Raw genomic sequence first — 22,641 nt, 5'->3', positions numbered from 1 at the left:
ACTATGGAATGTACCCAGTAATATGTGCAATATATATCTGCGCAAAATATATGCTTTTCCTGCTTGTGCTCACCTCTCTTGATTTATTACCTCAGTAAACATTGTAAACGGTGCATCTACGTCACCCCTCTGCATTCCAAATATGGTCACTTCTGTTCACTGGAAGATGGCGACGTCCTTCATCCAAGATGGCAAACTCGAGGCTTCAAAACATCCACAAAGCATCAGTCATGAGTAGAATACACTTCCTGGTTTGAAACACGTCATCGAGGTTCTATGAATAATTTTAACCAAGAGGAAAAACACAGTGATATTCTAAAATAAATGCAATTCCATGTTATGAAATGTCTACCAGGTGCCTTGAAGTCAAGAAAGTTATGTTTCTTCAAAAATGTATTTAGTTTGGTTCAGATTATTGATCACGTGCTGCATCACCAGAGGAACTGCTCGATCAATCCCACCTTGTAACCTGCGTCATACCTTGAAGTACAGAGAAGAGACAACAATGTCTTGTATTGACGTTCCATCGTGCACAGCCCATTCAATCTCACCAGAAAACTGAGAGAACGCGCCGTACCAGAGCCTCTTTTATTGAGTCATAACGGCGGCAAACAGCGATGAATACAGCATGAGACACTTTGGATTGCTTCGTCACGACAGGAGGAAGTTGGGTTCCCCAGGAGCACATGAAGCTTTAATTAAAAAGTTGTAGAGGGCACAGTAAAGGCCAATCTGGTAGAACCTGAATCCCTATCCCTCAGCTTCATTTCAAATGAAACACATTGACTTGTGTTTTTTGTATTTTTATTTTATTTCAGGCGAAACAAGCCAATGGAGATCACTTGAAAAGGAAAACAATGTAAAATCAACATGACACTCAAGAAAGTTAACATATTAAAAACGTCAGGCAAAGACACACATAGAACATTAAAGTCAAAGAATATAAAAGCTTCTGTTGGGCGGATCAATATTATATACAATATCTTACAAGATCAAGAGACTCCAGAACATCAACGTTCCGTATGTTTCGTCCTCGTTTAGGGCAAATCTAAAGGAGAGAGGATCACATTCACATGAAAGGAAAGATCTTATGCACATATTTAAAGAAATCATATAAAACTGCCTTATCGTGAATTAAGTGGAAACTTGCGAAATAAAAAAGCAGCGTCTCGATGTTTCCTCCCACAAAAGCAGTTCAGCCAGCTGAAAACAGAAGCCGATTAGAGCAGCTGCATGAGAAGAGTCGACACCTTGACAATCGCGTCTTCTTCAAGTTTTTACGATCTGAGTGGACTTTTATGGATCCTCGTGTACTGAAACCTGCTCCAACTATGAAAGAGCACATAAACCTTCAGCTCAGGTAAAGATGAGTAACTTAACAAAGTGGAAGATGGAAGATTTGAGTATTTTATGCGAGGCCCGAGTCCGAACTAAATTAGTTTTAGTTGAAGACATTTGATACAGGGTCGGAACAGGAGGGAAATCCTCCCACACAGAGCAGATTTAGGGATTGTTTGCCTCTCAGGTAAAGGCATTTACAGCTTGCCCCGTCTCAAAAGATTCCTCGAGCAAAATAACTGGAAAACACACTGAATGATCACCTCGTCCATCCTCAGCTCTGTGTTCCTGCTTGCTAGAGGATGAAATGTTTAATCAATCAGAGTACAGTTGGGACACGGTGAAGCGGCAGAGGAAGCACAGAATGCGGAAGCCTACGATGACGACTCCATGTGGGGATATTTCTGAGACCGTTGCTCAGAGTTTTAACTGGAATGGAGGATTCTTTGAGAGTTACTATGTATACCAACAGTGACTGTGTAACTAGGCTGTTACCACAAAAACTAGGAGTGCAGTAGCTGCAGAAAATGTGGATTCCAAGGTACATCGGGAGTTAATTGTATTTTCTGTCATTGACTTTCATCAAACTCCCAAACTGGGACCGCAGACCATGTGCTTCAGTTGCACACCTGTAGTTCAGCTCAGTTGGTCAGATTGAAGAGAAAAGGAACATTGTTGCCTTTTAGTTGTGGTCGTGTTCACACTGGCTATTTTTATGACAGCAAGTCATGCTGCACTTCACTGAGCCTTGTGTGTTTATTTGTGTTATCTGTTGTCCCAAAGAGCTCCTAAAGAAATAACTGATAATGACTGTGACCAGTAAAGACCAGACCGGACGGCGTACATCAGAGCTACAAACAAGTACAGAGGGAGAGCAGTGTGCTAAAATGATATATTTACTACCACCGGACCCTGTGGTAGTTGGTTGTGCTTTCACATCACAAATGAACCACTCTCGAGTCCTCTTGGATCCTCTCTGGTGCGGACTAAACAACTGGACCAGGACCCTCCTTTTTTTAGACGGTCCGGTTCCAAGCAGTTCAGCCACCTGATGTTCTGATGCTGGACGTGTTCATTCAGCACACACTACCAATATATCCATCTACTGATCGACATCTTAGAAGCATTGCACCCATGTCCTCGGTCACACTCAGTAGTAGGTGCACCAGTTGCTGGAATCGCTGGGCATCAGGCCGCCGGTGATGAGCAGGATCAAGTCCACGAACCACCAGATCCCCAGCCCTCCCAGGGTGAGCAGCTTCCCGACAGCAGTGCCGGTGTGGCCCAGGCAGAAGCGGTCGACCCCGAAACAGCCCAGGAAGAAGGAGTACAGCAGCGTGGTGATGAAGTAGTGGCCGGTGTATCTGTGCAAGAGGTCATTTTAACGATATTTAACACCACAAACCTCAATCATTGTGCAGATATTCAAAGATGATACAAACACATTTCAAATGAAGCGAGGAATGCAAAAGCGGGAGAGTGGTGGCTCCATACATTTGTAGACATTGCCCTCTAGTGGAGACATCCCGATGCCACAGACGGTCTGAATATACCGGATCGGTATTTGTAGAACTGGGAGCATCAACAGTAATACTGCATGTCTTTTCGAGGCAAATCTGTAATCTTATCCGAGTTGCTCTACCAATACTTTGAGTGCGTGTATCAGTCAAAATATATATACTGTGTATCCTGTGTTCAGTCTCTGCTGCCAGCCATTTTTAACTCATTACCAAAACAGACACCTAAATCTAGCTAGCAGTTATTTGGACAGGCAGCTTTTAGAACGTTAAATGTATCCAGACTGGCCAAAAAAAAAAATGGATGTGTTTGCAGGACGTCTTGAAACATTGTTTATGCCTTTTGTGCGAGAAGACATTATCATCATATAACTGTATGATATTATAGACATTTACCTTTACAGCGTCATTAAGTGGTGAAGCCGAAGAATATGACAAAAAGCAAACAATAATTTAGATTTTATCTGGGTATTAAATTGAAACATCAGCTGATTTAAAAGGTTGTATTCTAAAACGCGAGCATGCATTTCAAGTATTCTATTAATTAAGACAAATACTGTTTTGTGTTTTGGGTGACAGTACAGACACATGTCCCTTACTTGATGCAGGGCACGTGTCCTCTGAGGAACTCTCTGGATCCGGCACACTCGATACCGTCCAGGGCGAAGCAGAGAACCCGTGTGTGGTTCACCTCTTTCTGAGTCTGGCCCCCCCACTAAAAGACAGAAACAGTAAAAAAGAATTAAAAAAAATCAAGTGCTGGGTGATTAACAATATCACAGAAAAAGCAACAACACTTACCCAGAAACAACCGTGGCCCATCTCCAGATAGGCGCTGTAGTTCTGTGACTGATCGACCGGGTCCTGACAGTAGACGAACTCCTCTGGTCTTCATCATTCATCATGTGTGTGATAAAGAAAGATAAAGAGTGAGGGGTGTGAGCTGGTACACCACTGCAATGAAAATGACACAATAATCATTTGAATTACAGATATCCACAATGAAAAACGCTGCCAGATGTCCGTTATGTCATTTTGAATATCCACAAAACGTCATTGCAGATTTTCAGATATCCACAATTGTCTTTTTGATAACGGCAACAGGAGCAACATCTATATATCCAGTGACGTGAGTTGTTTTGTCATATTATTATCTATTTTTGGGTGTATCCAGAAAAGAGTCTGGATATCCCCCAAAAAGATAATGACAAAACTGCTCACTTCAGTTATGAACAATAATAACTGGATTGTAGATCTTATAAATATGAGAGTTTTTTTCTGTTCTATTGCAGTTATCAATAATGCAATTGTGAATATCTGAAACTGACAGCCCAATACACATGAATGGAGAGAGTGACGTCATCGTGGACAGTAAGAAATGACACTGTGGATGTCTGAAATGTTCTTATTGACCAAAGAAGTAATTAAAAGACAGATATCTGCAGTATATACATTGAGTCTTTCCATTAAATATTAAAACTGCCATTTAAACTTTTCAAGGACTTAAAGGCACAGTACAATCAAAGTGTTAGATGTCTTGATTAACAATTTATACCAGTAAGAATGTTATTGTGGATATTTTTAATTACAAATTCTGACAGGATACGTTGTATTCTCTCTCTCTCTATATATATACATACATACATACAAACATACATAGACAGATAATATGAATACAGAAAGGAGAGTGGTTTTATTCAATGTTTAAACGGCCTTTGTAACATTAAAAACCTCTGGTTTTAGGCTCGACCTCTCTAATCTCGCTTCACACAGCATACATGACAGGCCCACCGTTTATTATAACACCTCACAGTACATTCTGCATACAACAAATCACCAATACAGGATCAGGGCCCTCTTTTCATACTAAAGAATGGTCCACAGCAGCTCGCAGCTGTTTCACACTGGACAAAGGAAAATATAATACTTCCATCGTATTATGTGACATTCTGAGTGTAACGTTGATTTAAGAACAGTATGAATTTTGGAAACAGCGATGCTTTGGGGAGCATAAGTGGATTGCTGATGGATACGTGAGCGCGATTTGACAGATCCCTGAAAGCTCTCATAACAGCAGCCGCGCGTAGCTAGCATTAGCATCAACGTTAGCCTTAGCATCAACATTAGCTAGCATACCAGCGACAGCATCCTACCCAGACTACTGTACCGCTTCCTGTTACTTACAGATAGCTGCAGAGAACGACTGGAGACGGGGGTCTGTACTCGTAGCGCTCTGTATTATTCGTATTGTCCCCGGATATCTCATCTTTCCCGATTTCCGGAGGCTGCGAGCTGAATGGGACCGCGGTAGGAGAAGCAGCCGGAGTCTCCGCTGTCGAGGAGTTTTCCGAGTGAATTCCTTCCAGACATTGTAAAATAATCGACAGTAGCAGCAGCAGCTGTCCGCACAGCAGAATGTAGCTCACCGAAATCATTGTCACCCTCAAAACACTACAGTAATTCTAACGACGTAGCCGTTCATGGTTAACAGTGACGTTTAGCTAGCTAGCTAACCTGCGATGGTTTGTTTTTGTTGCGTGTGTATGACGCGACGGAGTTACGTCATCAACACCCGCCTGGATTTTTTACTACAGTGACAAAGTTAATCCTGTACAACTCAAGTGAGGCTTCCTGTTCAAACCAGAATCACAGCTCTTAACATCAATTTGCCTACTAATAGGACATAGTGATAAACGAGTTATTGTTGAACATAGCGAAAAACAAATAAACATTATTGAAATACATAAAATAAATACCATTGGAATGTTTTGTGTCACCTTACTTTTTTTTAAATTCAAGTTATGTCTATTATTAAACTCATTAACACAGGCAAAATCTTCGAAACCTTTGTGGATATAAAATGAAGACAGATGCAACAACCTTATTTCTGGCCTGAACCGTTTTCGTGATATAAGAGTAGAGCTGTCATCCAAATTGCAAGCTTTTTCTTTTTTCTTTCATACTGCAGTTGCCCTTACAAAGTAGCTACGAATTGTTGCATGCAGTATGCATTTAATTGGGAAATACTACTTCTGAACATTGCACCTTGAACTTTGACCCTCTTGCTCATACATCTGCTGTGTAAAGGATTGTGGGTCAAAATAGCAAAAAAAAAAGCATGCTGGCTTGTATACTGCAAAATGTGACCAGATGTAGAGGAACATCCTGGTATTTTTGGTGGACTGCATTTGTATTGTGACATACTTATCTTTTTCCGGCACACTAAATAGTCGGGTAGTATGGGTATAGGAACACACAGTTACGTTTAAGTTTAAGTTACCCAGATCTTCCTGCGATCTTCCGCATCTATTTCCCATAAAGCACGTGCACTAGTGTTTCCTTTACTGCCGCCTCCCTGCCAGCTCATCAGGCTCGTTCACATTAACAGAGGAAGGACTATAAGTCTGGATTTGGCCATCAGAACTTTTAGGACCTAATTGGTTTAAATATGGGCTCTTCAAGTGTTCGTATTAGGAAGTAGATTTACTTCCTTCCCAATGGAGGTCTATGGGAAAAGGTATTTTTGGGCCCCATGGCATCACGTGACGGAAGGCAGGAGCATGAAACAGCGTTTACAAACGCCAGCTGTGGCGATGTATATTACAACATCAAACAACAGGAAAAAAGAGATGAATAATGACCTCAACGGCTTTCCATAACTTCCATGAACCAATCAGGATTTGGCAAAATTTGAATCATAACTCTGGTAACAGTTAGTGGGTTGTTGGTCACTTTCAATCTAATCTGATTGAACCAGCTTGACTCATAGACAGTATATGGTTTGACTGTTCAACTCTTAATAAATAAAAGATGTGTTTGACTTGTATTTAATGTTGTAAAAAATACTTGAATCCAAGTTTACAGTGGCTTTAAAATCAACTACACAATGGGACTTTTCTGATGAATTTCATTTTCCATAATTTATTGTTTTGCAGTTTTTGAAAAAAAACACAACAGATAGATTGATTCTTAAAATGCAAAGAAAGCTGACATGTTTTACGATATTCATTTCAAATGTGTTTGTGTGTCGTACAAAAGTTGGCTTGGAACATTTTGGGAACGTTCACAGGAGAAACGTGGACATATCTTATGAGGTTTTATAGTTAAATGTATTGAGTTATTAATATTTATAATTTTATTTTATATGCCAAAGGTCATTGAGAAATCTGTCAGTTTAATGTTTCGTGTTTCAAATGAAAGACATTTTCTGAATTTAGAAGAGCCGTTAATTCAGCACCTTTTATAATCCACTCATTTCCATAAAATCACATCCGATTTTATTTAACAACTAAGTTACATTTGTAGGGATAAAATGCTCGTCCCCACACAGCCACTCAGTCATGAAAGCAACAAGATGCAGGTGTCGACTTTACTATTACACAACTTTCATTTTGACACAAGTTCAGAGTCACTCCCACGAAAGAACGGCATTCTGTTGCATCTGTTTGCATTCTGTAGGTGGGACCGCATACAGGTGGGGATCGGGGGGGACTTTAAATCAGAAAGGAACTGCTCTCAAGTCAGCAGTATTTAAACAACGTCAATCAATTTCAGCTTCGTCCGCCGGGTCCTTCTGCTCTATTTTCTGTAGCAACTCGGGGCCGAAATATTTCGATCCGCCAACGCCCACAACAGGAACAGAGGACGACATCATGGGAGAGGGGAAGTACTCCCGGCTGTGGACGCCTGGATACGCTCTGAAATCCACTCTGGGCGGCGCTGGTGGGATGAAATACTGGGCTGATGCTGCGGAGAAGCTGGAGTAGGGATACAACAGAAAGCCTCCAAAGTGGGAGAGGCTCACCAGGTCCTGTTAACAAGGGAAGAAAATACAACATACAACACATTATCTGCTGTTAAGGAGTTAATTAAAGTGGCAAGCACCAGACGTAAGTGTAATTTTAAGGTACTTTCAGAAGAAAATTAAATTAATTTGACAGCTGTGACTTTGCCAATTCAGATCATCAAAAAGAATTTTATAAAGAAGTTTATAAAATACTTAACTGAGTTAAAATTGGCTCCCCGCCGACAGACTGTAACATTAAAATGCTGCTTATACACATTAAAGGATGGTTTCACAAATTTTCCCATATGAGCATTTAAAACGTTTTTTGTCTCACTGTAATCGTTCTTCCTGCAACTGGATGAAGATCCCTTCCTGACGCACTTCCAATGTCAGTAATGGAGGACAAAACCTACAGTACTCGTTCTGTGTAAAATAAGCAACGTTGAACTTCGGTCGTACTTTCCACATGGACGGCCTTCACGGACATGAGCGGATGTGGAATCGTGGTGAGGGAACGCTTGGATCTTTGTTGCTCAGAGCGGGTTTCTCCTCACATCTATCCAACGTTCTCAGAGCTCCTCAGATTTCTGCACCTTGTGTCAGCATAGTTAGAAGATGTTGGTTGAGGGAGAGGGCGAAAAGCTGCCACACAGAACCCCCCGCTGAGGGTCGTGTCGGCCATCGCGGATGCGGAAGGCATGAATCACCCTTTAGTATGAGGCTTCAGCGGACTGAGTTGGAAAATTGATCTGAAGTCTTTTTCCTTTTTCAAAAGGTCATCCTTGAGTAACTATTACAAACACACAGATACAGTTCTGCACTTGATTCGTGGAACTCAGACTAAAGCGTCACACTTGCTTCAAATATCTCAAATAACAACGTAAAGTACTTCAACTTTACTTTTCTCCATTCCAGAGTTTTGTTCTTTTACTCCTACTTTTACTAGCATTAGAAATTTAGATCATAAAAAACAATGATGTGTTCAGGACATGGTTAATGGCAAAAACATGAAAATGCTCTTTACATTTTATTATGCTAATAATAATAATGATCAATCAAGTATTAAAATATGCACCAAGCCTGAAAGAATATTAAAGCTACTCCAAGCAACATTATCATTTTGTGTCGATTTTGGCGGCCCCTTTTGACAAAAGCGGTCGTGTTTGCAAGTACCAGAGTCCCTTTAGAAAACCTCTTATTTAACTGCAGCGGGGTCTGACAGTCGGCCCCGCGCCGTCCTGGTTCTGATTCTCAAGTTCCTCACTTCCCTTCAGCAGGCGCATCAATATGGCCTGAGCCTCCGGCAGCGTGGTGTCGCTGTTGGCTCCCAGCCGACCGGCAGCGAGGAGAAGCTCTGCTCCTGGTCGGAGGAGGAGGAGATGCTGCTGCCGGGGGCGGAGCTCTCCTCCTCCTGGAGTAGCTCCGACTGCAGGTCAGCAAAGCCGGATCTGGGTCTGTCCGCGGTGGGCTGGTCGCTGCTGGAGTTTGAGCTGAAGGTGTTTCTGGTGAACCTGCACCACTTCAAATGGTTTCGTCTGACAGCCAGCCTTCTGGCTGATGGTCTGGTTCTCTTATGTAGGTAATTTAGAGGCATCAGTATTAAATGAAGACCGTTTATAACCAGCTAAAATTTCCTTGTAGTAATGTTAAGTACATTTTACTGATACTTCTTCTGTACCTAAACTTAAGTAAGATTTTAAATAAAGGATTTTGAATTATATCGGGTGCGTTCCTTCAAAGTGGTATTGCTACTTTTACTTCTAAGATCTGAAATTCTTTTTCCACCACTGGTTTGAACATTTACTCTGAGTAATAGTGAAATGTAAAACACTGAGTTCTATAAGCACGTCATGTGTTTTTAAAGAAGCGTTCCGCTGGTCTGTGTACCTGTAGCGGCGCGTGCTGTCGAATGCCGATGGGGAACCCTGGAGCTCCCGGAGTCCTGGCGGGTGCTGCCAGTCTCAGTCCGCACGGCGCTGCTCCGTCCACGGCGGCGCGGCCATTCCAGCCGTTCACCTGGGCTGAGCCGAGAAGACCGTCGGGGACACTCGGATCCTGCAGATGCCGGTTCACTTCCGGTGGATAAACGAGGCTGTGTGCGACACCGCAGCGTAGTTTGCCCACTTGTTCCCTCTCCGACTCTCGTCGCCCATAGCAACCGCCTCCGCCAGTTAATATGCTGATGACGTGGCTTCGTCTGGGGTCCGTTTCTTTCTGCCCCTCGACCGGAGTCTCCGCTGTAGAGACCTTAGGCTTAGTCTGCGTCCCGCTCACCGCTTGTCCAGGACCGTCCTCAACATCATCAGCTCTGTCACTGCCACTTTCATGAGCATCTTGAGAAGAAGAAGAAAAAAAAGACGCATGGGAAAGTTAGTTTTGATTCATGTTCATGGACTCACCGAATGTATAAAGTTAGGATTATAATGTTTCTTCTTTACCTGGAGATTTAGAATCGTCTGAATGTCGTGGAGATGATTCCTTCACAGGTTCACATTTCACATCAGTCGTCCCCATCTCTTTAGACTTTTGTGATGGATGTTGTAGTTTCCTGATGTAACGAAGAAATAACTATCTGTGATGATACATAAAATAGCTGATGATTCTAATCATTATTGGAGAACCATTCAGCGAGAATTCCTTCAATTAGAAGTGGATTATTTGTGCTGCATATTCACCATATCTTTCAAGGGGGAGTCAGTGATTCTGGAGGAAGATTGCTGGTATTTGAACTCAACATCCAAACAAATACCTTACTCCAGATAAACCGTCCCTCTCGCTCCCATGCCTTTCTCTCACATCCATGGCCTTGGTACGAAAGCCCTGAGGGGCAAGTAAGAAAAAGAAACATTTTGCGGATCCATTTTCCAAGTTGTTTTCTCTCCTGTGTTCATGATTCGACAACAGGCGAGAGAGAAAAAAGCTCTTGCTGTACATTTTCTAAGTTACTTTTTTTTTATCTGTGAAAACAGGTAGGAGAAAAGCTTTGTGTTTTTTGTTGTTGTCATAATCACTTTCCTAAGTGTTTGTTGTATAAATACACAAGAGGCTGAAGTGCAAAGTACCCTACAAACTAAATAGGACTAAAAACATTCATGTTTTCTTAGGTGAGGTTTTCAGTCCTATTTAGAGCATTGAGTGTTGGCGCGTGTCAGCCTCTTGTGGACAAAAAAAGTACAACAACAACAAACTTTTTCCCCCACCTGTTTCACGATGAAAAAAAATAGGAACAAGACGATCGAAACCTTTTTTGCACCTGTTCTTAAGTCATAAACACAGGAGAGAAAACTATTTGGATTTGACTCAGAAAATGGATTGCCAGATTTATTTTTCTCACTTGCCTGTCAGGGCTTCCATACATTTTTCAGCATATATAAAGAAGGAACAGTAAGGTGACCGTGAGGATAAATCTGCTAAATTTGAATGAAAGTGTATTGTTTGTCCACTCAGTGTTGACCAGAGTGCCCGTTCCAGTGTAAAACTGACTTGGTAATACTGGAAGCTGCATGTTGACTTTAACAGGCTTGGGCCGTGAGCTTCTCTCGCTGAGTGCTCCATTCTACCAAAGAGGAAAAAGCTTTTCTTCAGCTGCTCTGGCAAGTTTATGGTTTGACATGTTTCAATTTGCACTAACTTCGCTGCACCTTATAACTTTGGAGATATCTTTCTGTGGTTTTACCAGATAGCAGATGCAATGCATGTAAGCAATTAAAAATGAAATTGTTTTTGTGTTATTGCTGTCAACATCATGCTCAGGGTGAAAATACCCTGAATGATTCTATAATTGAATATTATTTCATGGATTCATCAAAAATAATACAAAGTTGATCTTTTCCATATATATGAAGTGATCTTCAGATATTTAGAAAAGGAAAAATAATGAATTCAAATGAATTGCTAAATTGATTATCAATTGGTTGTTATGCCATTTTTCTCTGCAAAAAAATCCAACCAACGAATGTTTCAATTTGTGTCTCTGGTTAATTAAGTCAGGAGCTATTAAAGCCCACACACAAAGGTCACCAGATCAGCTTCCTTTCATTTAAGAAATGTTCCAAATGTTTTTCAAGCAGATTAGATTTCTGTCATGCTCTCTTCACCGAGCTTTTAAAACGATTCATTGACAAACTACAATTCACTCTGAACTCTGCTGCCAGGCTGTTTAACGATGGAGCGAGAAAGAGAGAATATCCGTCCAATTTTAGTTAACCAATGTCTTTTAGGATTGGTTTTTAACTTCTTTTAAGTTTTTACAAGGCTATTGATGCTTTGGGACCGGCCTACATTACGCATCCATCATGGCCTCTTAGATCCTATGCTGCCCTTTCTTTTTCTTAATTTCCAACAATCACACAAATAAGAAAATCGGCAGCTCGGCAGTTTTTAACGACGCACCAACACTATGGATTTAAGGTGATAAGAGATGCGAGCTCTGTGAACATTTTAAAACGACAATTGAAAAGGTATTTATTCATCAACAACCTGCCACTCTTCTCTTGTTTGACACTAATCATATACATGTTGTATTGTTCTTATTGTTTCCTTTGTTTTAATCATTTACATGTTTTGTTTTGTTCCAATTCCTTCCTTTGTTTTATTGCTTGGTTTTATCGCGCAGTGTTTAGGGTCAATCTGTCTGTTTTGATTTATTCTCTGGTTCCTTCACTTTGTTATTGAGCGCCTTATATTACTTCCATTATATGGAAGGTGCTATATGTATAAAGTTGATTAATATTATTATTGTTGTTATTATTATATAATTATTGTTATTATAACAAACAATACCAATATACTCACATACAGAAAGGGGCTATTCTGCATCATGTGTACTTTTATTTTGTAACATTTTGCATGATAACTGTAGATGTCAGCATTCAGATCTGTGGCACAGAGCTCACGGAGCTGGACAATGATGATAATAATAAAATACTCTTTAATATGGCTTTTGCACACTGTAACCTAAATATGAAGGTCTCATTGAGTCATAAAGTGAATGATAACTTGCCTCTTCTCTCTCCTCCCGTTTCCCGTGTCTCGGAATCCCTTCGCGAAAGGATTGTTGTCTATTTTCAGCTGCGTTATCTGAAAGTTGGTGCAAAGGAGGGAAAGAGTTCTTCACTTTGTTGAATTTAGTGATATGCTTAACTAGCAATTGAAAACGCCTCTTGTTTCCCTCCACACCTCTCACCTTGTCGTTTTGGTAAGCTGTCACTGCGATGAACTCGGTCTCGCAGAAGACGTAAGTCCTGAAGGTGCTGTAAGGCAGTTTCAGGATGTCGTTTGTCTTAACGATGTGGAATCGTGGCTGATACTTGTGCATGGAGTTGAGAATTGTCTGCAAATTAAAAAATTATAATGAAGTCAAAACCATATATTTGGGAAATAATGTGGGGGGGAAAAAATCCTCAATTGTCTTATTTTATGTCTTTAAATGAATTAATAATGGTAAAGATATAAGCAGGAACATAATATTAAATTCAATGATTACTTCATGCTTCACAGCAAATCTACAATTTAAATTATAAACACATTTCTTGGTTATTATTATTATTGAAATTCATTACATTTTCAAAAGCAAAATCAAAACATACAAATCCGTGCTTATCGGACATGTTGTTGGTCAGTTTCAGCTTGTGGAAGTTGACCACTTTGGACATCCACTGCTCGCCCGTGGCCGGGCTGTCCGGGTGGATGTACATGCGTTTGGGCATCTCCGGGTCCGCCTTCCCGGCCACCATCCAGCGCGAGGTGTGGAACTTATATCTGCAGTCGTCGGCGGCCACAATGTCCATCAGAACGACATACTTGGCTTTTCTGTCCATGCCGGTGCACCTGGTCCTGAGCGGCGGGAACATGCGTCTGTGTGGAGAGGACAGATAACGGCGTGAGGCGTTCATTAAAACTCAGTAAAGCTTTCCATCCCGTGCGTAAATATTAGACGTTTACTGTACCTCCCGGATTTCGTAATGACCATTTCAGTGGCGCATTTGTGGAACTGTGTCCAAAGGTCGCTGGCTTCCAAATAAACTTTCGGCTCGTTCTCCGTCATCTCCCCTTCCTCCAAAGTCTCGGGAGGCCTGCGCAAAACCAAAGACTCGTGCTCCGGTGATGACGTGTGAATCACCGGGTCCGTGCTGGCATCCAAACCGAGATCCGATGAGCCTCGGGAGGACAGGGCCGTGGCTGAGAACAGCGAGGGTCCGACCAAGATAGTCCCGTGCAGGGCTGAATCTCCGACTCTCGTGCACGGCACCGAGAAGCTGCGCATGATCTCCAATAGGGGGAAAAAAAGAGGAAACTTTTACGCACGACTCTCGTCAGGTTACACTTTTACGCCACTTTGATTCCTGCGGGATTCACGTATCATACTTTTAAATTATTAAAACTCAGTAAAGGAAGCAGCTTTATTAATATTTGTTTTGCCTGATGTTTTGTCCGGTGTGGTCAGATGCCTCCCAGCCTGCATGCAGCTGATTTGCTCCTTGACACGTTACTGGAGTAGTTCACCCAGCAGTGGGTGGAGTTCCCTGTTGTTGCACTTCATGTGCAAAAAAAAATGCTGCTTCAAGTTTCTTCACTGGCTGATGAAGCTGTTCGGGACAACTTGGAATGAAAATACAGCCTTATTAATCATTAAATCCTCGCACCAAACCTGAACAATTACGCGCATAGACCACTTTATCAGAAACATAACTTATAAGACATGAACAAAAGAAAATCCCCAAGAATGAGCTATGTTTTTATGACGCATCTCTGTACTCTCAAGGCGTTACCCTCACATTCATTTTCAGGGGGCACAGACAAAATATTTCGGGAAAAATAACATTAATCGGCCAAGACATGCAGTATGAAAAAGACAGAAGGGCAAACATAAATAAAGACATCTCTAAAGAAGTTTGAAACACAGGACGTACTTGGAGTGGAACAAGGAGATATTTTCCAGTAATGTATGAACAACTGAGAGAATGATTGTTTTCACGAGAAACGATTTGTCAAGTTGTTAGAACTACATAAACACTCAGTCCACTCACAGTTTTAAAGTGCAGCTTACTCTTTGGCCGAGTTTCCTTCTATGATATCGTTAAGTTATTACAGAAATAACATGAATTAGCTGATAGCGAGGTTCATCATTTTGAAGGCTGGTCAGTGATAGCTAAAATTGAGAAGCTGCTACCTGAATGTTTTTTACTGCTTTGTGCTGCTAAGAGACACAAGAGATAAATGAGTCAATATGGACTCGCCGGTGAGCCCAAGTAACTTACTCTGCATATGCAGAGAAACAGTGGCGGACCGTGCATTTTATACCTGGGCCTTCACTGCTGTCCTGCAGCTGAAACACAGCTTCGGTTATTATTTTTTTCGTGTAAAAATGAAGCTCAACACCTATAAATACACTAACTGCAGAGTGCATGAATATGAACATGAATACGCCGAGAGTGTGTCTCCTCTCTTCTCTGACTGCAGCTGAGACTGCTGCGCGAGGCTGCTGTGAGAGTGACCGCCTGTGAGTGCTTTGGGGCGGCTCACGGCAGCACCCGCTGCTTGTTCATGACAGTGTAGAACGATACGTGCTTTCACGTCAGAGTCAAAACACCAGAAAACTCTCCAACAATACCAGAAACAGTCGCCATGAGGGTTTGGAAAGTCGCCAGATTTAGCGAGAAAGACGCCAAGTTGGCAACACTGGCACCAGCTAAATATGTCCCCAGAGCAACATTGGACGTAACAATGGTTCATATCACATATAAAACCAAACAAAAATTCATCTTCATAAAAACAAGTTGTACAAATAATAATATATAAACAAGCAGATTAAAGCTACTGCAGATGTAAAAAAAAAAAAAAGCAGTTAACTTACCAAAGCTGTTGATCACTTAAAGACAAAGTCCATCCTCCTTTCTTTGTTAATAAAGAGTTTAATCCCACAGTTGTTCAGTACATCCGTGCGTTTTAGTTCCAGTAAGAAGTCCTTCTCGATTCATGGACACCAGTGAAGACAGTCGAGCCTCCCCAGTTGTATTTCTTGAATAGGTTTTAATGTGTTTGAGGGCTGAAAATGTCCGCGCGACAGAGGTAGCAGATATTGAGATTGTCACCGCCCAACATGTCACGCTAGCCCACTGACCAATCAAGTATGGCTAGGCCAGCTAGAAGGCTCTGACATGTCAACGAATACGCCTAACATGTCAAACTAAAGATCTGATTGGTTGAATACTATTACAATCAACAATATCGTCCCCATTCACTTAAACTGCAAAGGGATTCACTTGTGAGTCTGCAGGCCTCGGGCTTCTGTTCTTACCTAGAGACACAGAGGTGAAATCTGATTGGATAAAAGCTTGACTTAAAACAAGTTGCACTGGAAGCAGAGCAACTGAGGAAGACAGTAGCTGTGCAATGAGAAAATAAGATAATGGGAAAAATATTAGATGGTGTATTTATGAAAAATTATTAAATTATAAAATAGCTATAACTTTGTCTAGGCCAGCAGAGAAGGCCGTGCTTGGTCTGACGGCCCACCACTGCAGAGAAATGCTTTCACTGTAGAGCCTGTCAGTACCCAACGCAGTCTCACGACAGTTTGTGAAATAGTTGCAAAATGCAATTTCTAGGCTTCGCGAAGCCCTGTTCGCAAAATGTCCGGATTTTTTTTCGTGTCTCTCGGCACGTTTTTTTTCAGAACATTACGTTAAAAATGGAAATTAGGTAAAGGCAACAAACCTTATGGTTAGGTTAAGGAACAACATCATGGTTGGGCTTAAAATACCTACGTACAGTTAGATTGAAGAAAACTGACACAAACTGTTTGGGAAACCAATACCATAAAACCACAAAGCGGTGTCGTACACACAGTTCTTCGGCTTGAAAGTCCTGTTTGTTTTTTCTTCTCGCAATGTGCGTTCACTAGGTTGTACTTAACTATCATGATAAGTGGGATTGGGATGATTTCAATTGGCCGTCTTTTTTAAAACGGAAAATGTTGGTCGTACAACGGGCTAACAGTGACTTGAGGTAATGAAATTAGTTTATTCTCCTTGGAAAATAGAAGAGCAGTAGCCACTGTGCTTAAAGTCCGGTGTCAATGACTGTCCACTTATTTTTAGCGTGTCAGAACTTCTAAGTCGTGGCCTTAGATGAAACAATGGTAAGGGGTAACAGTAGTTTTTCTGAAAGCATCACACCGAGGCTTGTATTTCAGCAGGGACTTTGCTGTGAAATCGGGAAAGGCCTCACACTGGACCTTTTTGTTACAGCTTCCCAACGGCCCTCTGATCGGATGCCTAAGTAAGCACACGTCTTATTCGGTGGTCATTCAAGATATGCAGTGGGTGGCGGAGCTGTCGATGACCCAATCTTTTTCTGGCAGAGAAGCAGGGGAAAACCCTGCCTGTCCGTCAGCCAACTTCAAAGAGCCAGTCGGTAATCCGAAACAGGAACGAGGAGGATGGCAAACAAGACGCCTGGCTGTTATTTGTGGGTTTGGCCCACAAGCTTCGTGTGAAACCTGTCACTGAGGATAAACCCGCAGATCTCCACTGGGTTAGTGCCCAGTAACACTCTCCCTAGTAAAACCCTCCCGTTGCTGGATGGTCCACTTTTGGTGTGGGGATATGGTCCATAAGACGACTGTCAGTCCCTGCTTGGTTTCTTTATATTTAATATAATTCTATAATTCTTTATTCCACCATTGTCAGACTCACGTTGACATAAGAGAGATCAACATGAATGCAGCAGGGCCAGAAATATCACCTTTTTTATTCTTCCTCGTCAAAAGGTCGCGCCTACATTACCCACAATGCAACTCAATCGTCTGATTTGGGTGGATAAGCTCACCTCTTTCAGCTTTTCAAAATTTTGTTAAGACAGTACCTCCAAAGATTTCAGAAACCATAATCAGAATTCAGAATTCCACTCTACGATGACTGATTTCATGATGGAAGCAGAAATGGAAGCACCTGCTACTCCCGCAACAAACTACGGTGGTGACGAAGACCAACAACCGTGGATCGCTAGCGAGTTAGTGAGCTGAGGAAGTGTTGACAGTTGTGACACCATAGGATTGACGGGAGCCGAGAGAGCGCAGCATTAGCGTTAGCATTTGCATTAGCGTTAGGGAAATCCTTCGCAGCAGTGTGCAAGCTGTCTGTGACGCTGAACACATCTCTACCTGCCTCAGCGGCCTGTGAAAGGCTATTTAGCATTGCAGGACTAGTCTTCAGCCCAAGAAGAGCAATACTGAATTCTCGCAATTTTGAAAACCAAGTTCTTTTGAAGATGAACAGATGACATTTTTCAGTTTCAAGTAATGACTGGGTTGTTACTTTCGGTGCTGCTTTAGTATTGATCATGTTTTGATATTTGAGTCATGTTGTGGATGATCAGATGGAGTTATGATGTAGCAGTCGCCCAATTGCAGATTCAGCTTGAGCAAAACCTTTGTCTATAGAGTGGTCTCACCGACGTCACGATCTCCTTAGTTACGAGGTCTGTCCGCCATGTTGGAGTACATACAGATCCTACATGGCGGCGAGTAAACAAGGAAGTGCGGCGAAAATACCATACTTTGAATCACTGGATAGTGCATCAAAGGTTCGCTACCTGGCCAAATTGAAGGTTATTGGTAACTTGGATCCCTATACGATGAGTGCAGATCGTTTCAGTGCCGATCCTACTTATCTTCCATCGGTAAACTACGCCAACATCTACACGTATCTCGTGAACACCCCCAGTCCTTACACGAAAGACGAGTTGGAGTGCTACAAAGGGCTCGACGCTTATAATCAGTTTGTCAGTGGATGGGTCCGAGACGTCAAAGCAACGGTCGTCGACAATTCTCATCTCGTCATTGGGAGGGTAAATATATACAGATCTGGTCCGATATTTAGCAATATTCAATGTTGATATGAGTTTAACGTCAGATCATATATATATATATATATACATATATACATATATATATATATATGTATATGTATACATATATATACTCATTTCAAGCAATGCTGAGGCTGCATCTCTGTGTTTCGCCTGTTGTACACGCTCGACACGTCTCTGGTACCGACTACTGTCACGGGCCGATGAAGCTTCGGTAACCTTCTCATGTCCAAGTTTAATTTATATTTCCTTTATTAAATACTGTTCACAAACGAATTTGTAAATAAAATCACTGACCACTTATAAAGTGATCCGCACATACTCTAGTGTACGCCAAATTCCATTCCTTTATATCTCGAGAGATGCGTGACAGCCATTTCTCGCGACGTCGCTTGGATAGCTCCTTCGTGTCATTTCCTTGATGTGTAATGACCGCTGGCAAACGAAAGAATGATTTCTTGTCTCTATCAGCTCTGCTGCCACAACCAAAGACAGCACAAAAGTTCACCACCGATAGGTTATGCGACTCAGCCGTGCATGCCAGTGGCTTTGCGTGTACTCCAACATGGCCGACAGCTAAACTGTGACGTCACACGAGACCACTCTATTGTGTTCAAATCAGGCCCATCGGAGTTTACAAGGCAGGCGTCCTTTCTCTAAACACTGACCTGATGCATCAAGTGGATATTTTTTGCTGAACATAATATTATGCATTTACCCTCTACATCCTCTAGTCGGAATTTAGTTACAACTCCTTCATAGTGTCATATTGCTTTTCGGAGAATTATGATGATAAGTTCATGGTAGATGCAAAAGTATACTTATGTACAATATATTATGTTGAACATTGTTGCTCCTGGATGGATCACAGCCAACCCAATTATGTTCAACACAGCTCCATGTCCTTGGTCATGGTGCCACAGCGCTTAAAAGAATAAACTTCATAATTCTCAAAATTCTGACCCTTTGCTTTTTTATTAACAGCATTTACTTGTACTTTTACTTTCAATGAACAGGTTATGATGTTCATTTAATGTTCAGGTTATGATGTACATTTAATATCAGAAAATTACTTTTGATACTTAAGTACTTTTGTACTTAAGTACAATAAATATCAGATACTTTAAGACTTTTAGTCAAGTAGTATTCTAATAGGTGACTTTTTACTTTTACTGGAGTAGTTTTCCAGTAAGCTATCTTTACTTTTACTCAAATATGGCTTTTGAGTACTTTATACACCACTGTATATATATATACTGAGTATACTTTATATTTACAATATATGTTGGCGCACCTTGCATAACTGCATGAACCCTTATGGCACAATACAATTCTGTACATTTTTGGTCATTACCTTACTCTGATGACTTGCACTGAATGAGATTGGCCAGAGTTGCGTAGTCCGGACAGTAGCTGCTGGTATCCGCCTCAAGCAGACTTCAAATGATCATCAGTCATGGTGGAACGGTGTATGGACTTAATGTTCTTCATGTGGGAAAAGGCTGACTCACATAAATATGTAGAGCCGAATAATGCAGTCAAAAAGGTATCACATTTCCTCATGTTTGGGTACTTTTCCTCTGTGAGAAAACTGTCCATGAGCCCTGGACTTCAGCTGAATGTCAGCTTGCAGTGACACTTGTCGAACTCTGACAGACACTTGTCAATCTGCTCTGTGTAGTGCGCACTGTCAAGTTACGCACACGCCTTCCGTTGAGTCTCCAGCTCTGACGCGAGCTTTTGGAAGTTTCCCAAATCATGGCGCTACACCTTTAGCTTCTTTAGTAGAAATAAATTGGAAGGCTAACTAATTAGCTCGCCGGAGTTTTGCTGTTGACCGCTCATACGTGGTGACCTGTGTGTTAGAAAATCAAGTGGCAAATACCATGCGGACATCTAATTTTTTTGAATGGCATGCGATCTACCCACACTACCTCCGCGATCGACCGGTCGATCGCGATCGACGTATTGGGCACCCCTAGTCTAAAGTGCGCAAGTTCATGTAAGTGGCTGTGTCAAACTCCACTTTTGCTGGTTAAATGGTGCATAATCTGGGTACAAAGTAATGCACAAGGTGCAAAGGGGTTCCATCTCTTAACATTTCATAGTTGGATTTTGGGCGTAACATGAATCAAACCAATGAGAGTGTCATTTTCCTTTCCCTCATGAAGACAGGTGTGCCTGCTATTCAAATGGAAAATTTGGCTAATTGTAGAAGTGAGCTGTTTTCTGCAGTGAAAACATTGTTTTTGAGAGGCTAAATACCAACATCTATCTATTGAAGCAGAATATTCCGTAAAATAAACATATATGGATTTTGGAAATGATTGATGAAATGATTTTAAATACATTTTGGCTTTTGAACTTTACAACGCTCTGGAATCATCAGAAATGTTTGGATGTTTGCAGTGGGACCACATGCTGCAACACCTCGGCTCCCCGGGGATATATGCAAGGGTTCTGTTTGTAGGCTTCAGCTCAGTGTTCAACACCATCATCCCGGAGGTACTTCAACCAAAACTCTCCCAGCTCACTGTGCCAGCCTCCACCTGTCAGTGGATCCTGACAGACAGGATGCAGCAGGTGAGGTTCGGAAAAATCACATCCAGCACCCGGACTATCAGCACTGGCGCCCCCAGGGATGTGTGCTCTCCCCACTGCTCTTCCCCCTCTACACCAGGGGCATTCAATTAAAATTCCAAAAGATCCAGATTGAGAAAATCACCTCGGGCAAAGATCCAGAACACTTGCGCTATTTAGTTCCATATATATATATATATATATATATATATATATGGACTTATATATATATATATAAGTGTATATATATATATATACACTTGCGCTATTTAGTTCCATATATATATATATATATATATATATATATATATATATATATATATATATATATGGAACTAAATAGCGCAAGTGTTCTGGATCTTTGCCCGAGGTGATTTTCTCAATCTGGACCTTTTGGAATTTTAATTGAATGCCCCTGGTGTAGAGGGGGAAGAGCAGTGGGGAGAGCACACATCCCTGGGGGCGCCAGTGCTGATAGTCCGGGTGCTGGATGTGATTTTTGGTAGTGACCATATTTGAATGCGGAGGAGTGACGTAGTGATGCCGCATATGGCAGCGACCTGTCAATCACAGTAAGCCCGCAGTTTTAAGACACTTCCGCATTGGCTTCACTTGGCAGAACATGAGGTTGCCGCCTGATCTTTACTCTTTTATTTTTCTTTTGGTCTTGGTAGCCTCATTGTCAACAGGGGTCCAGTTGTTATTTTAATATTCTCATAACCAGAAGTGTTCTCAAGCAGAGTGCCATCTAGTTCCGATATCTCGATATCTCCAAAACTAGGCATATCACACCAAAACAATCTAAACAAATAAATAAAGAGTACTACAGGTAAGAGGAGAAAAATGGATTTCTGATTGTAGGTTTAAAGGCACATTGTTGCCACATTGTTTTCTTGAGGCAGCAGAAAGCGATTTTGCCATTCACCAACAGAAACTTGCTCTTAAGTCAATGTTGTATCTTCATGCTATTCAAGGGGCACAATATTCACAGAGTAAGATGCACATACACAGCAAAATCAGAAGTGTGAATTTAACTCGCATAGTGTTAATATTAACACTTTGCCGGTGTTTATATAATCCTCACGGGTTCCCAGTTAAATTAACACTTGATATTTTAACTCTTTAATGGTGTTAAATAGTCAACACTCACAGTGTTGTTTAATGACATGTGAAAGTGTATTTTTAACACTAAATTGTGTATCTATACTTACATAAGGTCAAATGTTTTCACAGTGAACAGTGAACTACAACAAATCATTGATACACATTTATTTTTATATATATATATATATATATATATATAGACTTTCATTAACTAATGAAAATCAGCTCCAGATTTCATTAGTTAATTTTCAGTAAATTTGTATTTATTATTACTTTTGTCAGTTTTAAGTTATTTCAGTCACCATTGTGGGTAACGGAATGGTACCAACAATTTTGTGCACGTGTGTATGTAGTTAAGTTGTGCCCATGGTGCTTGGAAGAGATTTTCTGAATAAAAATAAATGTGTATCAATGATTTGTTGTAGTTCACTGTTCACTGTGAAA

The 22,641-nt window shown here is 41.3% G+C and overlaps 3 protein-coding genes across 3 annotated transcripts; all 3 read right to left on the bottom strand.

The window, feature by feature from the left end:
• Positions 1-609: 609 nt before the first annotated feature.
• On the bottom strand, positions 610-5,382 carry tm2d2 (TM2 domain containing 2). Its single transcript, XM_079269772.1, has 4 exons — positions 5,040-5,382; positions 3,657-3,744; positions 3,455-3,570; positions 610-2,702 (listed from the first exon to the last, which is right to left on the bottom strand). The coding sequence occupies exons 1-4, from the start codon at positions 5,288-5,290 to the stop codon at positions 2,489-2,491; spliced, it is 669 nt and encodes a 222-aa protein (XP_079125898.1). The 5' UTR covers positions 5,291-5,382; the 3' UTR covers positions 610-2,488.
• Positions 5,383-7,320: 1,938 nt separating this feature from the next.
• On the bottom strand, positions 7,321-9,794 carry LOC306778320 (uncharacterized protein; the record flags this gene model as incomplete). Its single annotated transcript, XM_079269785.1, has 3 exons — positions 7,321-7,665; positions 9,529-9,733; positions 9,766-9,794. 3 exons carry the CDS (start codon positions 9,792-9,794, stop codon positions 7,396-7,398), a joined length of 504 nt encoding a protein of 167 aa, XP_079125911.1. The 3' UTR covers positions 7,321-7,395.
• A 2,818-nt stretch (positions 9,795-12,612) lies between these two features.
• tbx3b (T-box transcription factor 3b) lies at positions 12,613-13,906 on the bottom strand (the record flags this gene model as incomplete). The annotated part of the gene is made up of 4 exons (XM_079269784.1): positions 12,613-12,720; positions 12,827-12,973; positions 13,230-13,497; positions 13,590-13,906. 4 exons carry the CDS (start codon positions 13,904-13,906, stop codon positions 12,613-12,615), a joined length of 840 nt encoding a protein of 279 aa, XP_079125910.1.
• Between the last annotated feature and the right edge of the window lie 8,735 nt (positions 13,907-22,641).

This window comes from Melanostigma gelatinosum (assembly GCF_949748355.1).
Source record: "Melanostigma gelatinosum genome assembly, chromosome: 6".
Lineage (NCBI taxonomy): Eukaryota > Metazoa > Chordata > Actinopteri > Perciformes > Zoarcidae > Melanostigma > Melanostigma gelatinosum.
Note: the sequence above shows the minus strand (reverse complement) of the source record. Positions and strands in the feature narration are given on the sequence as shown.